This window comes from Microtus pennsylvanicus, chromosome 17, assembly GCF_037038515.1.
Source record: "Microtus pennsylvanicus isolate mMicPen1 chromosome 17, mMicPen1.hap1, whole genome shotgun sequence".
Taxonomy (NCBI): Eukaryota; Metazoa; Chordata; class Mammalia; order Rodentia; family Cricetidae; genus Microtus; species Microtus pennsylvanicus.
The window spans coordinates 11,852,733-11,875,525 of NC_134595.1; the positions used below are offsets into that span (position 1 = coordinate 11,852,733).

The 22,793-nt window shown below is 39.2% G+C and overlaps 1 protein-coding gene across 1 annotated transcript in view; it reads right to left on the minus strand.

Annotated features, from left to right (window-relative positions):
- Abca12 (ATP binding cassette subfamily A member 12) overlaps nt 1–22,793 on the minus strand; it is a 165,131-nt gene that overhangs the window by 37,917 nt on the left and 104,421 nt on the right. Inside the window, exons 19-31 of the mRNA XM_075951808.1 lie at nt 22,384–22,503; nt 19,686–19,776; nt 15,746–15,925; nt 14,896–15,211; nt 13,411–13,525; nt 7,846–8,175; nt 6,737–6,806; nt 6,522–6,656; nt 5,891–6,046; nt 4,818–5,004; nt 2,417–2,635; nt 1,136–1,332; nt 227–387 (exon numbers count right to left, since the gene is read on the minus strand). Of these exons, the coding sequence (XP_075807923.1) occupies nt 227–387; nt 1,136–1,332; nt 2,417–2,635; nt 4,818–5,004; nt 5,891–6,046; nt 6,522–6,656; nt 6,737–6,806; nt 7,846–8,175; nt 13,411–13,525; nt 14,896–15,211; nt 15,746–15,925; nt 19,686–19,776; nt 22,384–22,503 (2,277 nt within the window). The remainder of the gene's footprint in view (nt 1–226; nt 388–1,135; nt 1,333–2,416; nt 2,636–4,817; nt 5,005–5,890; nt 6,047–6,521; nt 6,657–6,736; nt 6,807–7,845; nt 8,176–13,410; nt 13,526–14,895; nt 15,212–15,745; nt 15,926–19,685; nt 19,777–22,383; nt 22,504–22,793) is intronic.

Consider the following 22,793-nt stretch of genomic DNA (forward strand, 5'->3'; position numbering starts at 1 on the left):
AGAAATTCTAGGGTGTCCGACAGTGACAGATACTCTTGAGACAGGAGAGACAAAAGCAGAAATCTGTTGTTTTTTAAGCAACACAACTTGCTGAGATTTAAGAACCACATAAGGGAATATATTGCTGAATTGTAGGAATGAATCAAGTTGGAGAGAACTGGTCTACACTTCCCAGAAATGCTTAACTTATCACCCCATGAGACAGTGCACTTCCCCTCTTACAGACCTTCTTCTTGGTGAGTGTGAGATGGTAGCCATCCCCAAAAGCTTCCTTGAGGTAAAATGGTGATCCACAGCATCGGAGCCCACCCTGTTCCAGGAAGGCAATGCGGTCACTCAACACCTCTGCCTCATCCAAGTGGTGTGTCGACAGAATGATTGTTCTGGCTTAAAAACACAGTTGAGGACATCATAGAGTGAAAAACAAGGATACAGGCTCCACGAGACAGAATTAGCAAGAGTAAATTCTGGGATTTCTGAGAGCAAGAGAGGTATTAGCTGAGGTGAGTGAATCTCCATAGCAATCAAGGGAAAATGCAGAAGGTTGCTGTTAGATCTACAGGAGGGTTCCTATGTATAGGTTAGCAGCAAGCAGGTCCTTACTAAGCTTTAGAGCTAATGTCTATCATTTATATGCATCAGTAACTCTTTCTCTTTTGTCAGGGTTTTGGTCCATTGTTTCAGTGTGCACTTCCTTCCCCTCTCCTTCTACCTCTCTTTCCTTCCTTCACTATGAAAACACAGCATTTTAAAGACTTTTTGAATATTCCTCTCTGATTGATCCACTCCAGGATGATTACTTCTCTGCATCACACCCTGTTAGCACTTAGTCTGTTTTCATTTGTGTATGTTTGCTATTTCTAATTAGATTCCATGCTCCTCTAAGCAGACTTTGTAACTGCCGTTGAATCCACATGATCCCCAAACGCACTAAGTTCCACTCACAGTGAGCACTAGATAGTTAATAACTAATTGACCCAGAAATCTCACCGAGAAATCTTAGGAAAAGAAAGAGCCCATCTCAACATTTGAGGGTATTGTATTATACACAGAAAAACTTCCACTGATTTTTGCATAACCCTGAAGGTAAACTTATGACTGCTCTGTGGAGAAGTTATGAAAAAAATACTCATACCAGTTTTGTTCTTGGAAATGACATCCCATATACTTCGACGAGAACATGGGTCAACTCCAGTGGATGGTTCATCTAGAATCACTACCCTTGATCCACCAATGAGAGCTATGGATATGGACAATTTCCTCTTCATTCCTCCGGACAATGTTCCAACTCTTTTATGGCGATGGCTATATAGTCCAGTGTCTTTTAAAGTCCTTCAAAACAATTAATGGTGCTATTGTGTTAACTAATCAATGAGTATGTCTTTAATGATCAGTATAATACAGCACTGATAACACAAAATAGTTTATTATCATTTACCATCATATTATCATCATAAAAATGATTACTAAGAAAAAGCATATAGTTCATGCATTTGACAAATGGTTAGAACATTTTTCTCTTTAGTGGTAGATTATGTCATAAGTCCTAGAGAAAAGCAATGAACAGACAAAAAACTTGTTCATAAAGAAATTATGAATGCATATGTCCAAAATGTGAAGAAAATCCATTAGATAATCATAATCTCAAGAAAGTTTGTAATATGCCAGGTGGTAATGAACATACAATTAATAAAATAAGAAACACAAGAGAAAGAGTGCCCAGAACAGACTGTTTTAGGACTGCATATATAATAGTCACTCTCAGAAAAAGGGAGATGAGCAAAGACAGAAAAAGTAGTCACCTGGCCAAGAGTATGTCAAATGTCTCTAGGGAAGGGTGTGGTAGGTTGGTGAAGATCAAGGAGAAAGACTTGAGGGAGTCAGTTGTGATTGTCAAGGCTGTGAGTACAGTTATGTTCACAGAGCAGAGTGAATAGAGAAGATGAAAGGAAATAGACATGAGACAGAGGACAGGTCATGCAGGGTCTGGTAGGCCTTGCTAATGACATTATGGAATGTTATGCTAGGTGTGGCAAAAGACTCTTCAGATGATGCAGAAATGGCATTGTCTGATTTGCAGTTGACCAAGTTGAGAAATCTCTGACAGCTCCTTAATAAGAACAGATGAGATGGGGGAGCTGGAAGTCTAGTTAAAAGGCTTTGGGGTGTAGTACCCCCATGTAGAAGTGAAACAAAGGACCAGGGCACATGCGAGGCCCTGAGGAAGAGTTGAACAATTGGTGTATAACCAGCTGGAAATGATAACATGCTGAGTATGTTACCAGATAAATAGAAAGCAAAGCAAATGTTCATGAGACAACATTTCCTATTGTTATTTCCACCAGAGTTTGACCAGAAGGGTAAATATTCTTGGGAGAGGTTACCAAGCCATGCCCTTGTTTGTGGCTTAACTCACCTTTTAACCTCCTCGTGGAGCTGCTTTTTGGTCCAGTGAGGGACTTTGATGGAGCCATATAAGAGGAGGTGCTCCTTGGTGGTGAGGTAACTGAACAAGACATCATGCTGCATGCAAACTCCCATGTTCTTTCGAACAGTGTTGAGGTCTGTCTTGATATCTTTTCCATATACAAAAATAGTACCTGCTGAGGCACCAAACAGCCCAGTCAGCATGGAGCTGGAAATGAAGATGGAATAAATTAGGTATGGACCAATCACTCAAACTAGATACCAAAACTAAATATATCTCATGCATTAGGAAAAAAATGCTAGAGTGTATCTCTTTAAGTAAAGGCAAGCTGTGAAACAAAAAGGGATTAAGTGGGAGTGAAAAACTAAAAATGACTTTTAAGCTTTTGGTTATTTAGGGTGTTGTGTAAACGCTGCATGATGGTGGTGGTGGCAATAGCATTGGAACTAAGGATGCTTTTTAGTTGAAAGCACACTCTCCTTGAACATACTATGTTTCCTTGGGATACTATTTATAGCCTGGCAAACCTCCAGTTCATGTCTCCAGACTAGAGTCTATCACTTAATCCCAAACTTGTCTTAAGAATCCAAGAGATGATGCGACATCTTCATAAGACATCATATAACCATGGTTCTCAATCTGTAGGGTCACATATCAGATATTTACTTTAGGAATCATAACAATAGCAAAATTACAGTTTTGAAGTAGCAACAAAATAATTTTATGGTTGGGGTCACCACAGCATGAGGAACTGTATTAAAGGGTCACAGCCTTAGGAACATTGAGAACCACTGTCTTAAAGGTCATTAGACCAATTATGGTCTTAACCGTGATACCATATCTTCTTGCCTCTTTCACTGAGTGATGAACTCATACACAGTTTGCCCAAAACTGTATTTCAGAAGTCATGTTTACACCTTTTTGGTCTCTTGGGCCCCTAACTGCCAACATCTGCTACCACCAGGGGGCAGAAGGCATCGCCGCATGCCTGCTCATGAAATAACCCTAGCCCTCTTCAGTCCCATTCTCTGTATTATGGCCAAAGCATTTCATGGAGAAAATGCTCAACACCTTTCAAGTTCTGAGTCAGTTGAGCAGTTACTTAGTAATCATCTCCTCCCTTCACTGTAACAAAATCTCCAGGAGCTCTAGAGAAGTTCTCTCCTGTCTCTCATAGTACTAAATAATGAATCAGGATAATAGCCATTCCTCATAACATCCACTGAAACACAGATAACATGATATATATATAGTTTATATCTAGATCAATAAAATAGGGCATTCTCAGGCAAAATTAGTCTCTTCAAACACCTTTGCTATCTCTTTTCTCCCCTGCCTCTTAGTTCCCATTGGGAAACTATGCTTTAGAAGTATTCGTTCTAAGTGTTGTGTTCCAGAAAGCCAACCTTGGCTTTTAACAGGTCATACTAATAAGAGGCTGCATGTTTACTCTTATCTAAACCTTCACTTGTCTCCAGTTATTTAGAAAGAAACATTGATGCCAGCATTTGAGACATTGCTGGACTGGCTCAAGATAATTAAAAATAGAATGCAGAGCTTTCCTTGGGAAAGGGAGGCATTTCCTTAAGGGCTAAAATCCAGTGAGAGCTTAGCACTGACAGTAAGTATGTGAAGGTGGAACCCTGGAGGCAAACAGGCAAGCAATAAAAATCTAGGAATCTTGGGATCCCAATCCTCCCTCTAGCTTGACACAGCATGGTCAGTAGAGAGAAAGAACAGTCCATATGCTGTTCCTGACCTTGACCTGTGTGAGATGTTGGTTTAAGTTTCTTTATGAATCAAGGCAAACGCTTCTTGTGATAGAGAAGATGAAGCTTCACCTACAGCCCCTGTCTCAATATGCACACACTTAGAACCCTAAGACAGTGCTTCTCTGCTTGGAGGTCTTGACCCTCTTTGGGGGGGAGGGGCACATATCAGATATTCTAAATTCCAGATATTTGCTCCATGATTCTTAACAGCAACAAAATTACAGTTGTAAGGTAACAAGGAAACAATCTTAGGGTTGGGGTCCCCACAACATGAGAAACTGTTTTAAAGGGTTGCAACATCAAGAAGGCTGAGAACCACTGATCTAAGACATGGCAAGAAAACTGACTGTTATTTGGAATTTGCACTGAATTAAAAATTTTAAGGCACACGGGATGGAACAGCACTAAGTCACACAAATAAGCTTGTCTCAATGGCCTAAGATGGCCTTAGAGCTCACAGTTCGGAGCCTCTGGTTTGCATTGCATTCTCCCAAAAAAAAAGTTGATCCATCCGGAAGACAGAATAGCTCTACTTTCTTCTTAGTTCAGGATCTCAGTTTATAAAAAGCTATCATTAATAATATCCTTCTTTGACATTTAGTTGAAAAATAACATACATGGTTGTGGTTTTTCCAGCTCCATTTGGCCCCAGCAATGATGTAATGTGCCCTTCGTAAAAGTTCAGATTGAGGTTTTGAACAGCCATCTTTGAGCCATACATCTTTGTGACCCCATGAAGGGCAACTCCAACTTGGAGATCTTTAGGTTCAGGTTCAATGTTGGAGGGAAATGCACAGTCAGGACCTGGAGGGAAACCAAGAGGAGAGTTGGAAGCTCATCAGTAAGTAATGGAGCTGGGTTAGACTTTCCTTTGAAAATAGGAGATTATGTAAATATAATCTTTAAATTTAAAAAGGCCAGAAGCAACTGATTTATTATATTCTCTAGCTTCCTTCTGACCTGCTTATAGAATGAGCAAGAGTACGAAACCACATTCTCTAGGGTTTAGTATATTAGCCTTCTCTGTTGGAAAAAGCAGTTCCTGAATACAGTATTATAATTTTACAGTTTCTTTTTTTTAAAAAAAAAGATCTTAAATATTCAAAAGACAACCCAGAAGGTTTGCTCTCTGATTGGGAAGGATGACATCATTTTATGAAATAAATGTTTGCAAGATGTAGTTTTACAGTAACAGCGTTTCCTCGAATCTGTGGCTGATAGAATCCAACTAATTTTCCTATCTATACTTTCTTCAGGCATCACCACTGCACCCCTTACAGAGGGCATCTTCTCAGATAGACAGTAACACTCACCCCATGCCAAGAGGCACGAGCTTTGTTCTATTTTTCTCAGCATCAGCTGGGGGTTATGCTACATTACCCATTTCTGTTTCTTGGTTACTCCTATGAATGGTAGCAGATGGTTAGAGTAAGGGATGCAGGCTGTGGGCAAGGAACAAAGGGATATCCCGTTCTTGACTTAATTAGCAGCATATGCTAACCGACTGAGCTAATGAGCCCAGGAGAAGGCACAATTCAATGCCTGTAAGAGCGTAAACACATATGCGTAGACATACTCATGCATGACTAAAGGGATGGTAATTTTATCATTTAGAAAAATGTAATTAAACCCACCAGCCATGCAGCTTTTGGTGCCGTTTCTCTTATAATGATGCATGCTATTGACTTACTGGTCTTATTGGCGGAAGGGTTGGTGTTCTGCATCATGATGTTGGTAAACATAAGGCCGTTGCTTTTCTCACGCTTCACCTCTGCGCATCCAAATCGCTCTTTCCAATAAGAAGGAAGGATGGGGAAATACCATGGAGCTGCCATGCCATATGTCCCTGTATGCATGAGGAAGAAGGAAGTGAGATGGAACACTATGAGTGGTTTAGGAAATTGCTTCATTGTAGAAGACTATACAAACTAAAGAGTGAGTTCAGTTTACAAAACAAGACCAAAAGATCATCTCTTTTTAAAACCCATGTCAGTGAAGTACAATTATATTATACATTTACTCATTTTAAGTGTGCAGTGGGGTTTTTGCTCACGTACTAATTCAAGCATCACCACAGTCCAGTGTTTAAGCTCATTCTGCAACTCCACAGAGTTCTCACAGGGTCCCTTTGTATGTTCCACAGTCCTATTCCAAGTGCCAGAGAAGCACGGATAAGCTTTTTGTCTCAGGACAGTTTTAAGGTTTTAGTATACTGCTTTGAAGACTGCATTTGAGAAGCCAACTATTGGTGCATATGTGTTAGCTGACTTACAGTGATGGAAGCCAGAAGAAGGATGCATCTAGGGAACACAGGTTCCTACCTGGGAAGACATTCCTGACGTACCAGGCAATAAAGAAATAAATGAAAGAGTCGGCTAGAATTAGACAGCACAGCCAACCAAATGAGGTGGTATCATCCTGCACAGGGGACTTGTACATATTTTCCCACTGAAGACCTAGAAATTGAACACAGCTATTTAATCCTCTTTGACACATATCACAGAGATAAAATCCTGTTAAAAGAAATTGAACCTACCCACGCCTTGTTCTTCATAGCGTGCGATATATTGACTTGCATAGCTGAACGCTGTTGGGGACAGCAGGCTCTGGGAAGAAAATGAAGAGTGGTGATGGTGCGAGCAGATTTCACCTACAGGGTCTCCAAGGGCTTAAACTGTTAGATAGATAGAGAAAGCTTGAAGCTCATTCTCCAAGTCTATTTTAAAATACCAAAATCTCTTACCCAAAATACTGCCATGAGAGAGCGAGAAAGACAGATGAAAGACTAGAGAGAGCAGAGAGACAGAGAGAAAAAGAGAGAGGCAATGAACTTGGAGAATGCTTTTTTAAGGTTCTAAAATATGTATTGAAGCTTATCAAATATTGCTCAGGAATTTGTAAGGTAGAAAATGACAGAGTAATAGAGTGTGAAGATTCAAATTAACTGACATCGGGGCCAGAAAATGCTTCTAAATTTATTTCAGGTGATAGAATTATGAATGAGGCTACATTAAAATATTTATTGGTTGGATATTGATAATCACTACAAATTATAAATTTAAGTTTAAGAGTTAAAGTTATTCATCAAATCTATGTCTATGAACAGTAAAGCCTTAATATGAGGGGAAGTGCCCTTGCTTTCTGGATTTTAAGTTCCGTCATATTCTTCTTCAATTTAGTGTTTCTGAATTAGGAAAAACAGAAGAAAAGATTCAAACTTGAGTGCATGCTGTCAATGTATCCATCACTACTCCTTTAGGTTAGGTTAGGTGTTACTCATGAAAACCAGAAGTACTTTTCATACATGAGAATGGTTCGAGCATGAGACAAACTGAGATGTTTAAGGATCCGAACCAAAGAAGACAGAATTCTCGTGATGTCTAAAACATGGCAGGTAATACTTTAACTGGTCAAGACCTATATATAGCTTATCAGCATTACTAGTCGCTTAGAGTCTGTGGGAAGATATGTTTCCTTTCAGAGCAGACCCCAATTAGAAAGCTCTATCTTTAGAAGAGTTAAGTTAATTTTTCTATCACTTAATTTTTAATTATGTAAGTGAACTTTTGATTTGAAATTCTTTTCATGAACTAAGGGAGGGAGGCATTTATATCATGCAAGGGCACATTTCAACAGTTAACTTACCATGAATACTTTTATAACATAGCTCAACTCATCCTCAACCGTCACCAGAACAATAAATGGGAAAAAGGCAATGACGTAGATGAGGCTTCCAATGAGAGCTGCAATGTTGGTGTTATTGAAGAAAACACTGATGAGATAGCTCATGGCAATCACTGAGAAGCTGTAGTCCGAAAAGTACAGGAACAAAATGAAGCCATTTGTTTTGGGAAGTATATTGCCAAACTTGAGTATAACGATGAGGATCACAATAGTAACCAGTAAAAATCCAACACTCTCTATAAGCCAGGCAAAGAAATGGCTGCAGGAGTTCACGCCCATCATCTTCATGTACTAGAAGAAGAAGGGAGAGTTAGGTGCTTCTTTGGCTGAGGAATTCCTAAGTGGCAATTACTTCTGTATGGTGACAAATGTTCAAGAGTCTCCTCATATGTAAAAATAAACATTTGAACAATGTATGTGAATTCTTTCTGATTGCTAAGACTTTGTACCAGATCCTCTTGGATTTTAAGTTCTCAGTGTGGCACCCCAACAGAGATAATGCTTCTGTTGGAGAAGACCTTTCTTATGAATAAAAGCATACATTTCTATGATCAGTGTGATAACACGGGGTAGAGGCTCTTCATTGCAGACTTGATGACCTGGATTCGATACCAGATCTCAGATGATGACAAAAAACACAGTTTTTTCTGAATGTTGTCTTCTAATTTCAAATACACGTGAAATGGTACATACATGCCAGCTTTGTCTTTCTGTCTCTGCCTTTATCTCTGTCCAGTTTTCTCTCTCTCATTAAGAAGATAGATAAATAACTGAGTATAGAACTCCTGCTTAGCTGTAGAGGTCCTCTGTTCAATCCCTAGCAACACACACACACACACACACATCTGCATGCACATCTAGCTTTGAAATTATCTAGCTAACTTCTCTAGGTTAAAGATTTTCACAGCATGAACTTGACGTTTGCTTAGGTATAAGTATTTCAGTCTGGGAAAAAGCCACCACAGTTTCACTTCAGTCCCAACGTAGAAACTGAAACAATAAAAGTCCATATATTCTTTTTTTTATTTTTTTGGTTTTTCAAGGCAGGGTTTCTATGTGGTTTTGGAGCCTGTCCTGGAAATAGCTCTTGTAGACCAGGCTGGTCTTGAACTCACAGAGATGCGCCTGCCTCTGCCTCCCAAGTGCTGGGATTTGGATTATTATTCAAAATATGGCAGTTTGGAGCATGACCTTCTGCCTTTTGTGATGACCTCATCATCACTAACATCAATGGCTAGTATGTGTCAGTTTTGGCCTCTTATTTTACAAAAAGGTATTCATATACCCACAATGGACTCAGGTATCTGAGATACTATAGGTCAGTTTCTCAGCTAATACTCTTTTTCTGACTCAGTGATATCCCCAGGGCCAAAACATTTCAACACAGTATCATGGCTGTTCATGCAAAAATGCAAAAGAGACTGATGACCACACCCCCTTCAACTCCAGTTGTCTTAATGTTGGTACAAGTGGGACACTTAGGGAACATAGATATTCCAATTTCCATCTTTGACAATTTATGATTAAGATTAGGCTTATAAAGTTAATATTCCATTTTTAAAGTAATAAAAGAAATGTTTCACTAACAGCTATATAGTTCAGTATTCTATAGAATAAATAATTTTTTATGTCTCTCTCCTTTTCCTGTCTAGAAAAACAACAACAGCAACAATAATAATATTATACTGGGTATTTTATTCTACAAGCCAAAGGTAGCACATTTTGCTTACTGTTTTTTTTTCCAGCTTATCACATTTGATAACTCTGCTTGTTCTTGTTACCATGGAGACAGCTACCTGCCTGCCAACAGTCTAAGCAGTGGGCCTTAAGCTAATCACCATTGAGAAAACGTCGGCGACTTCTCCTCTTAACGTTGTCCTCCCTTGCACCTTCTTCTAGTGTTCCTGCTTGGCCCCAGCCCTCCTACAATGAAGACTCTGTCTATGTTTCCATGGGAATAGGAGGAGGTGTCAAAGTTATAGCAACTGCATTGAGCAGAGATTCACCATGGAAAGTTTCCCATAGTTGCAAGTCTTGTCTTTATTGAAAACAAAATTACATCATGATTTCTTTTAATAAGCAATACTCAATGATTTTTCTCTGAAAATTCTTCCCATATTCCTCACTCAGTTGAAGAAAATTATTGTGTCATTTATGACGACTGCACCTCAGAAATACTCATCAATCCCCATGTGATTCTGACGTGCAAACTCTTTTAACCATCCCCGGGTGTTTTTTGCATTTAAGATTTAATTGCTTATGGATGCTTGAGCATAAGCAATTGGCACACATATATCACTAAACTATTTAATCGTTTGTGGCCTATAAAAAAAGTCACAAGTTCTCTCCAACTGCAATGCACATGAGTAATGAACAATGCCGACATATTATTTAAGGTGACTATCATACATCTAGGCTACATCAAGACCACAAAATAAAGTGTACTTATGTGTTTAAACATACTTTTCTCCCCTGGTGACCAGCAACTCCAGTTTAAAGTCTTCGTGCATCTAGAACCCTCTCCATCCGTAGATTTATTAAATGACAATTTGGCAGGCCTCACAATTAACAGTGAAGGTGCTTATCACAGGAATTAGGAGACTTTTAAACTCGAGACATAATTTTTATTGCCAAGAGCTGGTAAAACTTTGAGTTTGGTTATTTCAGTTTTCACTGGAACAGGCTGAGCTGGGTTCTCCCTGAAGAATTCACAATCGAACATGAAAGTTCAGTGCAGAAGTCCAGGCTTTTACGCCATGAGGACAGCTGTACTCATAACAAGGAAGAGCTCTGAGAGACAGGTCATCTATATATCATTGTGAGTTGTGTCGACTCTGTGGTGACAAAGGACACTGAAGTTGTGGGGGAAGACGGCCCACAGAGAATGACTGGCTGCGCTTTCTTGATGCTATTGTTTCCTCCTCAAAGTGGCAGATGTCAGGCGCCTGCTTTGTAATCGAAGAGTCACTTGTCCCAAGCCTCCCTAACCTGCCAGAGCAATTCATCAATATCTGGTAACCGGAAAAGCCTTGGTACACAGTGGTCCAAGCTGGCCTAGTTTACAGCCGTCGCTAAAAAAGAGGTTCCAGAAGAATTTGCAGGAACATGTTGCCACATTCCTAAAAGGCTTCTGTTCAGAGGCAAACATTGATGTAGGAAGAGAAGCCACAAATATTCATATATTTCCTCGACAGCAGTGTTATCCAGTTCAACAGTAGGCCAAACACTAAGTCATTAGGAATAATGACATCTTTTATTTCAATTATTAAAATTAATCTTCTTAACAAAAATTATATTAATTTTTCAAAAGTTTTGTGAGATTGAAAATGATGGTGTGGTTATGATTAGGTATGCCCCAAACTCCTGCTAGCAAGGAATTATGTGTGCTATGAAAGCACATAGAGTCTTAGATCAACTAGTTGCAACTAGCTCATAAAACATTTAAAAATAAGATTTTTTTCTGTTATAAAAAATCAACATTTTAGAGCTGTAATATTTTAATTGTTAAAAGCACAGAATGTAGAACAAAACTCATGGAGGCCATTTTAAAAAGCGTTTTAAGGCTTTATTTCAAAAATAGGCTTATTGGTTATTAATATTTGTACGCTTCCAAAGGTAAAGAGACTTCTTAGTAGTATATTACAACAGGGTCAAATATTAATGACTTCATTGAGATACAGTCAAATAGGTTTTCTTGCCCCAAATTAAAACTAGTTATAAAAAGGAAAAAGTAATTTTTTTTAACCTTTGTGTTTTAATCTGAATGAAAAAGAAGTAGGATATGGGCACTTTTATGCTTTAACTGAGTATAAAATTATGGCATCAAAAAGCAATTTCAAGTTTCTGGTAACCAACGAGATTGACCATCATCATTCTGGAAACGTCCTAAAAGTCTGCATCACTGAAGGAAAGCAGCTATGATTTAGCAAAGGGTTGGATCGAGGTCAAGACACTCATGATAGTGATTAACTAGGTTCCCAGTCTTCCCCAGATCCCTCTCTCTTCCTGGGCACACATAGCCGTCTCCTTTCTGAAAAGGACATAGCTGTGAACTAGGGGCAGTGGAGAGGCCAAGCCTGTGTCCTTGGGGACCTGCCACTCATGCCACACCTCCTGCGAACTCACGCCACAGCTCTACTCTATTCCTTTGAGTTTAGGAGCTCATTGTTTTTAAGATGTGACATTAATTTACATGCCAACAAAAAAAGAAAAATTACTGCTGAATAACTCATGCCACTGTGTCAAATGCATCCTAATTTCAGAGGCTTTAAAAAAAAAGAACTGATATCTTCGATAAAGATAATGCAGGTAATCGAACACCTTCTCTGTTATGAGCCATCTCCATCCTATAATACTGTGCTAAGTCAAGACTAGAAAAAAAGAGATACTGAGTTTAGGGACTAAGCTCAAGCAAACACGACCAGCAGAACCCAAAGTCTCAAAGCCTCAAGCTCTGATTCCAAGTTCAGTATATTTTTTCACTATGTAACTCTGACCCTATGGACGTGTGGTTAAACTTTGAAGGTGGAGGTGAAGACATTGAGCTAGCACACAGAAATGGCTCACTGTTAAAAATATGTCTTTCATCTCTTCTACTAAAAAAGGACCGCATTGTGCTCTGATATTTTGGGTGACATAAACAGCTGCATTCAAACAGCATCATGTTCTAACACCAAACAAAGTGATGAGTGTGAAATATACTACATACGTGTGCACATAAACCCACAAGTGTGTATATAGACACACATGTACAATTGTGCTTGTTGTTTCTATCATGAGTAACATATTTAAGGCAGGTATCTGTTTTGAAGTAGAAAATAGCTCAGGGTCTACTACAGTTTTCTACTTCAAAGTCATCCTTTAATCTCTAAAGACCTACTTTTGAGGATTGGAAACCAGAGACATACAAGGTAGAAAGGACCAAGCAACCCAATTAAGGTTTGAAGTGTGAATTCAAACTTTCAGACTGTTATTTGGAAACCATGACATATAGTCTGGAAGATAGCCAGGCTTAAATCAGTTCATGAAACATGTAGCAAATTGCAACTGAAAGATAATTGCAAGAGCCAAAGTATACTAGAAAGGGAATTTGTTTTAGAAAAGCAAAATAAACTTCACGCCAGTATCCACATCTGTATCTGTACCTAAGAGGAGCTTGCTTGGTTATCATGTCAGAATCTTTCTGCCTTGATAGTGTCAGTATCTAAATTGATAATCCTTGTCAGTGTCTACATCCTATAGGTAATTACTCTGAAAAATATTACTGTGGGAATCATAATTATATTCATATTTTATTCAATATTATTCTGATTTTGTCTTCTCAGAAACACCCATCAAATGTCCTTTTTCTCACTTTTCGTGAAAACAAAATAATGACTACCTTTGTGATTTGTAAAATGTTTGTCTTTCTCTTTAATTTGCAAGGTGTGGGCTATGCTGACCGAGTCTGAATAGGCATGAAAGTCACAGTAACTAGCCATTCTATGACTAGGACCTATTCACAACAAGAGAAGATTCTCAACATACCTCATGGAGCCGAAGGTCCTTCTCATAAACAAGCTTTTTAACAAAGGCAGCTATAAACACAACCCAGGCGACCATGAGCACGATTGGAAGGGAGTAGGAGACACTGGTGAGGAAGCTGTGGAGCAAAACAGAGGATCCAGGCATCAAAATAAATGCCGGCCTGCAGGCTGCAAGATGCAAGAAGCCCACACCTGCGCATGTGGAGATTACACTTGCATTAGGGAGCTCAGAATAAATATTAACATGGCTCCACTATTTATGAGCTGGGGAATATTAACTTTTAAGGAAGTTCATAAATATTGTTAAACTAAATTTCCCCTAATTAAATAACACAAAATCTAGAAAATTTAATTTAAAATACAAAGAATTTGAATTTTTCAAAGATGTTTCATAGATGATATAGAAATGCCTTTTTGGCAATAAATTGAAGTTGAGGGACCTTGAAAGCCCACCAGCCTTACATGTATCCCTGAGTTGCCAGTTATAATGCCTAAAAGATCTTATTTGGTGTGGCCTCATGTTGGCCGCATAGCAGAAACACCCTTCAGCCTTATAAAACAGAGTCATGGTCCCAACCTGAAACCTACTGATTTATTTTAATGGAAAGACCAGGATTGTGCTTGTGAACAGCTTCCCAGATACTGATGGTGGTGGTACCCAGGAGACCATGGTTCTGACAATCACAGCCTTCCAATGGGAGAGGCAAAGGCAGCCCTTCACAGTGAGCTTCCGCATTAATCTGTTTTGCATCTTGGGCTGGTCTTTCTTTAGAAGAAGGTCCCAAGACCATTCTTAGACACTCATGAAAAATGCAAATTATTAATGGACCATGAGGTCATTAGCACTTGCTATCACTTTAGTGTGCAGAAATGCATTGCTACTGAGAAGTATGCTTTTCAGGGGGAACGGAAATATATAGTTTGTTTCCTGGGGCAGATGTTTATAACAGAACATTTGTTAAATGAGTTTTATCTTGGACCAGGTCCATCCTGTTACAGTTTCTGGCTGTAGAATTAGGTAAGGGCTCCTATTTGTTAGTAACAGTGTTCTTGTAATGTTTCTTCCAAATGTGTTTTTAGGTCTGGTCGAGTACTGAGAAAATGTGGGTACCATCATCAGATGGCCCAGGGCCGGATCAGCCATAGGTCTTAGTCAAGTGACTCAGGCTCTCGCGTATCATTTTTATCTGAAAACTGTGGGCAATGATACTGCTTCCATTTAACTGAATAGGGACAGAGGAGGAACAAATGAAATACCATATGGGAAAGAGAGTTTAGTTTTATATACAAGGCATTTTGATCTTATTCTCCCACAAGATGCAAAAACATCCCTTAAAGAAACATCCAGGGATGCTCTGTTTTAGGTTCTAAACATATGGCAAAGGCTCAGTAAATGTCTTCCCTCTGTTTGATATTTCAAGGCATAAGGGAGTAGTCCTTGAAGTGGGTTTGACCTCTAGCAAGGCATGCAGGTCCGCTCACTTACTTATCTTTCATGAAGCAGGGGTAGGGAACCGCTTGAACCTGGACGGCAACTTCCTGGGAGTTCCTTCCTGTTTGCAATTCAATGATCGCCCTTTCAATACTATCCTGCAAATAAATGAAAGCCCGGCCATAGATCTGATTGTGTGATGGAGAATTGTGTGGCCCCGGGGCCCAAATCTTGGTTCTGATGCTCCTCGTGGTCTGTGCAGTCTTCAGACTCATGCGGATGGTGTATTTTATGATAGGAGGAAGAGAGACATTTTCAGAGTCGTAGCCTCTATATGAGCTTCTGTTCGATGGAAGCTTAAAAATGACACCTAAAAATAAACCAGCAACAACAGCACAAGAGTTACTCCATGGGCAGCGTCACTCGCTGGTCAGAGGGCACACTAGGGAGCAGCCAGACTACTGAGCTAGTAACAGGACGGTGGATTCAGGCTCTTGGTTTAGGAGGATGGTTCCTAAGAGGTGTCAGTCTCAAGGGTTCAAAGCTGGAGTTAAGAATATCGTCACAAAGGAAGTGACAGATTAAATATATCACTGTAAATGAAAAAAAAATCTTCTTAGATAGACAACCTAGACTGGTAATGAGGCTAGGCTAAACTTCACCCTTAAATGTAATGCTTTCCACTCTAAATTTTTCTGAAGGGAGATAAGATATTTGTTGAAGGTTTCTTGTACTTTGACAGTGTAGTGGATTGACTAAATGAAGGGTTCTCATTTATACTGACATCAGAAAGGGCACCAATCCTCAGGCTACGCTCTTTTGAGTTCTGGATGAAAGAGGTTAGAAAAGAATGTCGCCTGTTATAGTACAGAGAGACTCTCTAATCCAGCGGGACAACACTTACTTCCGAAAAGTTCATTGCTTTTGTAGAGCTTTTCAGCCACCGTCTCCATTTCCTCCACAGTGTCTGCTGCCTGAATGCGGTCATACAGTACACAGGAGGAAATGTTCACTGTCAAGGAAGACAGTGTGTTAAGCTGGTCAATGATGTCAATGTTGTTCTCCAGTTTCAGCCTGAGAACATCTAAAGAAGCAAAGAGAGAGAGAGAGATTATTATCTTTATTCGAGAAGTAGCAACAAAATATTGAGGGCATTTATTTATTTATTTATTTATTGCAAATGGTACCCATTAAACTAAATTGTAACAATCAGGTAGCACTGTAGAATTTTCTTTGAAAATATTTAGAGTTCTATGCTCATGAAAATGTTGCCAGTTCTGCAGAAATTCCTTGAGGAGAATGTTAAGCTAGTTACAAATACAGTCAATCAGGCTCAAAGAGATGCAAGATAGTGCAGAAGTATAACAAGGACTAAGAATGAGCACATCCTGAAGAATTATACCGATAGAGGCTGAGGAGCTAGAACAGTAGGCAAAGTACCTAGCAGGCAAGCAAAAGGACACTGAGTTTGAATGCTCAGCACCCATGTAAAAGCCAGGCATGGCAGTGCCTGCATTGGCCGGGGTTGGAGTAGAGAAAGAAACAGGTAACACCCTGAGGCCTGCTGGTCAGGCAGTCTAGCTGAATTGACAAGCTCCATTTTCAGTGAGAGACCCTGTCTCAAAAACAAAACAAAAAAAAAGGATGAAGATCTTCTCCCAGTCAGTGGGTTGCCTTTTTGTCTTAGTGACAGTGTCCTTTGCTTTACAGAAGCTTCTCAGTTTCAGAAGGTCCCGCTTATTCAATGTTGTCCTTAATGTCTGTGCTGCTGGGGATATGTGTAGGAAGTGGTCTCCTGTGCCCATATGCTGTAGAGTACTTCCCACTTTCTCTTCTATCAGGTTCAGTGTGTTCGGACTGATATTGAGGTCTTTAATCCAATTGGACTTGAGTTTTGTGCATGGCAATAGGGGGAATAGGATGGATGGGATAAAGGAAGGGTGGACACGGGAGCAGAGAAATATATATCCTAATTAAGGGAGCCATCTTAGGGTTGGCAAGAGACTTGACTCTAGAGGGGCTCGCAGGTGTCCAGGGAGATGTCTCCAGCTAGTACCTTGAGCAACTGAGGATAGGAAACCTGAAATGACCCTGTCCTATAGCCATACTGATGAATATCTTGCATATCACCTTAGAACCTTCATCTGGCAATGGATCGAGATAGAGACAGAGACCCAAATTGGAGCACCGGACTGAGCTCTTAAGATCCGAATGAGGAGCAGAAGGAGGAAGAACATGAGCAAGGAAGTCAGGACCACGAGGGGTGCGCCCACCCACTGTGACAGTGGGGCTGATCTATTGGGAGCTCACCAAGGCCAGAGGGACTGGGACTAAATAAGCATGGGATGAAACCGGACTTTCTGAACGTGGCGGACAATGAAGGCTGATGAGAAGCCAAGGACAATGGCACTAGGTTTCGATCCTAATACATGAACTGGCTTTGTGGGAGCCTAGCCTGTTTGGATGCTCACTCTCCTGGACCTGGATAGAAGTGGGAGGACCTTGGACTTCCCCCAGAACAGGGAATCAGGACTGCTCTTCATTCTCGAGAGGGAGGAGGAATGGAGTGGGGGGAGGGGGAGAGGGGTAGGGGAGTGTGGGGAGGGGGCGATGTGTGTGAGAAGGGGGAGGGAAATGGGAAATGGGGAGGAGGAGGGAATTTTTTTTTTTGCAACAACTAAAAAAAAATTTTAAAAAAAGGATGGAGAGGAGAGAGAGTTATTGTTGATCTCCATATGTATGTACACACACATGAATGTTATATGCATATACTACACACAGAAAAAGTAAATATATCATATAGGAAATAAGCTATGTGCTAACTATCACTGTTTTAAATAAACTAAACAAAAATGCTTCCTTAGGACAAAACTCCAGCTCCAGGGAGTTTTGACACCGGCTTTAGACAACATGGGTACCTGGACTAGTACCCTCACAGAGGCATACAGATAGCCACACAGTTTAAAATAGAACAAAATAAAATAAAAGCCACAATATCGAAAATCTAAGAAAGAGGGTGGTCTATATTAGATACTTGCCACTTTCTTATATTATCAATAGACAATTTTGGGGGCAGAGTTCAGTGATACAGCACTTGTCTTGCACGCACAACGTCTGAAATTTGATTCCTGCTACCACCACCGTGAATAAACAGTAAAGTCTTATGTGACTCCTCTCTATTTGTGTCTAAATTAACCCAGACAAAAAGATCAAGATTTAATATTAAGTAATTACTCCAGAAGAAAGAGGGTTTAATTATTCTGCAATTGCAGGATTCCTTGTGAGGAAAGCAGTAGGGACCAAGGGTAAATATGAAATCACGAGTTAACAAATCATTTGACTAATTAAGTTTTTATTAATTTGCTCATCATGAAGTCTGAGCTGCAACTGTCATAAATCCTTTCTAAACAGGTTCCTCACCTTATCCAAAATCAGTCCTTGTTCCTCACAGAGGGCAGCTTCCTAAATACCTTTCTCAATACATTTAAAAGTAAAAGCCTTTACTTGATAGAGATGCTGAAAGGGAGAGCTATACCGCTGTTGAACACTGTGGCCTCCAGCGGATACTGGGAGTCAACATAACAAAAAAGGAGTCTCTAGACCTGTTGGTACTTGAACTCAAGGAAAAGCTTTGGAGAGGCAGTAACAGCTCCCAGGTCTAACTGTATAATCATTTGCCTATGTAATTATAATACAAGTCTCATTGTCAAACATATATATATATATGTGTGTGTGTGTGTGTGTGTGTGTGTGTGTGTGTGTGTATGCATGTATGTATGCACATGTGTTTGCATATTTGCAATCAGTTCTGAGCATCAAACTCAGGCCTTCAAATGGATTATGCTTACTGCTGTACTTATTTTAATCTGATTTTAAATTCAAAGCCTCATCTATTTTAAAAGTTAGGGATGATAAAATTTATTTAAGAACTTCATAGTTTATCCCTGATATTTTTATCAAATGGTGACTTACCATTTACTTTTGGAAAACAAATCCTCTAATACCTCTCTTTAACCAAATTAGCTTGGATATCATCATTGGCATGCAATTATACATCGTATGGCTACCTGCAAATATAGACATAATTCTTCCCTACCGGCTTGCTACCTAAGTCATATGTGTCCCAGAGGTGCTAGGGAGGAAGAAGGTATTTACTCTGCTGCTGCCAATTTCTGATGCTCTCAATCCCTTCTTCATCCTTGTGGTTGCATAGCAACAGTGAATCAGACACAGCCTGAATTAGATGTCTTGCATCTTTAGGTTGAAGGTGGGGACTTGGCAGAGGGAATATGTAAGTTCAGACAGCTGCCTTTGATTCTCTGCAGCTTCTTCCTTTTAAATGACCTTGAGAGGAAGATACAACCTTGAATACTTATTTAGGCTTATTTTCTTTTGAGTCTCCCCATTTGCCTTTGTTAACTCTATAGCCTTTTCCTTGGTGATGCCAAGGCCAGCGGAGATCAAATGTTAAATGCTGCCAGAAACCGTCTCACCTTCCCACACTTGTGAGGACTGACTTTTCATTGAGTTATCAAGGAAGGGAAAAAAAATCAAATGTGCTACCTTACTTCTGCCTTCCCATGATGAAGGTAAAAGTTGGGTTTACACAATGTATCTTGCTGCAGAATCACTGAAATGAATGATGACAAGAAGTGTTTACAATACTACTACTCCTAATTAATGGAAAACATCGAGCCACGTCTAGGGTCCCACGTTTCTTCCAGGAGGCAATAAAAAACTAAATGCAGAAGAAAAGGGAAGTTCTCTCATGGGTACAGGGCACTAGGTCTCTTCCCCCATTCTGATGCGCAGTGAATGAAATTCCACTGTGCAACGGGACTCACCAAGGTCGTCAATCTGCTTCAGGAGTTCAACAGCATCCAGACCCACGGAGAACTTTACAAAAACTTGCACAAAGGGGTTCCTTAGAGTATTCTAAAATTAATAATAAGAGCCAGTTTCAATATGAGAAGAAAACATGTTTAATCATTGCCACTCTACGCACGACCTTGGAACAGTAAAGCAGCCACCACCGGGCGTTGTTAAGGCACCTGCTTGTGGGCTCATACACAAAGATTTGAAAGAATGAGCGTCTGTTTTTCACACAAATTGCTCAGGTTTCTCAAAATGTCCAGAGGGAACCAAAATTATTTTTAACATCATAGAATTATACTCAATGTAACAGAATTTTTCTCAGCGCTAATAAATTACTTCCTTTTAAAGATATGCTATAAATAATGTGGTTCAGGGTGTATTTCGTTCTCCTGAGATGAATAAAAGCCACTGCTGACATTTGCAAAGTCTGCATGACATTTGAACTCACAACTGCTTGGTATTCTAGTTACTCATCCCCAGCTGTGAGGTGCCTCCTTCCTGGCTCCAGGTTGTCTTTCTAAAGTGGAGGACAAACAACTCATCAGAGAAGTCAGTGTCTATTATTATAGTACCACTCTGTATTGAACAACAACAGCTATATGGTCATGGGAAAAGATCAGTAAAACCAGCCTCCACTCCGCTGAAACACTGAAAATTTTAAGTAATAATTTATTTAAAATATTAAAGCTTCTATTGTTATTTTCCAATCTAAGAGACATAGCTTCTACCCTGAAACCATCACTAGCTCTCTCACAGTGAGCTAGGCACTACTATGCAGATTTTTTAACACACCTCAAAGAGAATACCATTCTTACTGTTTTCCCTGTATCTTTTGGATGTGTGTGTGTGTGTGTGTGTGTGTGTGTGTGTGTGTGCACCCCAGTGAGCCCAGAGCCTCAGCACTGTGGAGCAAGCACTATACCGCAATGCGAGGTCATCTGTTAATGCCTCAAATATCAAACTCCCTGTGAATTTACAAAAATGAGTTTTTCCTCAAGAACTGAGAGTAGCAATTTATCCTTTTCTGGAGTAGAGATGCTTCAGTTATCTGATAGTCTCACTGCGAAGATGGCCACGGAGGTTCTAATAAATTCAGCACTTTGGAACTATTATGTACAACATATGTTCTTTGGTAATTCAGCACTTTAGCCAACAAAAAAAATTCCCTAATAAAATAATGTGTGTGGACTACTTTTTTCCCTCTCCATAGATAACAAATTTTTAGGAGAAAAGAGCAGTCTTCTATTTAGGAGTATACATAGGGCAATAACATTCTATTCAAGAAACTTTGTTATATGAGACTCGCTAGAAAAGATCCACTACAAATGAGAATTCTTTAGCTTAGGATAGTTAAATTGGACAGTACATTGTGGGGAACATGTTTCATGGAAAATACCCTTCATTTTATACTTATTAAATATATTGATTGTTTATATTTATTTTCTAATTCATACTAGAAATGTAACTATCTATGCACTCACTGTTAGTCAAAACAAACTGAAGAAAGCAGCTTCTAGGTACAATTTTCCTGAAAACTTAAATGAAACAAATGAGTCATCCTGGCTTTAATTTATTTGCATGGTGATAAAAACAGGCAATATGTATATCTATATGTATGTATGTACATATAACACATGCATTGTATATACCACATGTCGTATATAATAAACATATACAATACATTATATATAATATGTATAACATATATATAATGCATATTATATTTAAGTGTTATATATATTGCAAACCAAGAATATTTTAGAAATATATATATATACACACCTTCCCTCCAGAGACAGTGTGACAGTGTCTTGGACAGAATATTTGGATATATATATCCAAAATATTCTTGGGCTCCATTGGTTTTATGGGGGTCATCTCTTTTCAATGCAAACCACTTTCTCCTGAGTACAGCCATTACTATCATTACTGACATACTTTTTCTCCAGCTGATAACAGGTTAGCTCTGCTGCTTGCTCTTTAGTTGTCAAAAGTTCTGTTTGTGATTGGACCACTTCCCTAAACTGTTATAAGTATTTTCAGAAAAGCCTGCATCTTTTTTTACAGGAATCACAAATCATACTTTTCAAACTGATGTGCGCGTGGTTGCACCATCAAACTTGTAACTATACTGGCATGATCATCACAAGTGGCTGAGTGAGGACTAAATTTAGAAGGGACTGATTTATTAGAACATTTTTCTAGGTGTGTTTTTTGATTCATTAGGACAGCACCTGTGTGCAATTTATGCCACATGCATCAACTGAAGAATGCCTGACGTTGGATGCCTTCTAGAACATTAATACTCCAGAAATTCTAAAACCAATTAGTACCACAGAATAATTTAAAAGAGAGATAGCTTGAACACATCCATGCCATACTAATTAAAGTCGTTAAGTAAGTGATTATAACACTAGTTAAAGTTACATCAGTGTGTAAAAATTCTCACCTCTAAGGTGGTAGAGAGACAGGAAGGTCTAGAAGGAAGGGAGGAGCTACAAACGTGAATGAGAAATCTGCTATTCTGTTTCTGATGCTATCTCTGGAGGAAGGCTATCCTAATCATTTGAAAATGGATGCTAAGTTACAATCTTCACATAATAAAGGTGATTAAAATATCAAAGAATTGTATTTCCCAGGGAGGTGTACGGCAGAGAGATCTCGTACCTGGAGCATTGGAATTGTCTGGTTTAGCAGGTGGAAGGAATTCATGAAGATTGGTGACTTATCCATCCACTCCTGAGATTTTTCTCTTAATTCCGCCAACTGCCTCAGAGTTACATTGGACTTAAAAACAAAGAAACAAGAGAGATCTGGTCAATTAGTATCTTTCATGTATTTCAATACAATATACAACTTTTGGTATATAAAAATAGCATTAAAAGGTAAAGATTGTTAAAAAAAAGAAAGAAAAAGAAAGCCATTGTCAGACCTTTCCTATGTGTTCAAAAGTTTCAAGTGATATAGCTTACAAAGATCAAGATCATTTATAAAAATTCTGGAAATTTTAGGGCTTGCTTGATGTTCACATGAATTTATAATAAAAATGGAAGCCTCCCCAGAGTCCTTACAAATTT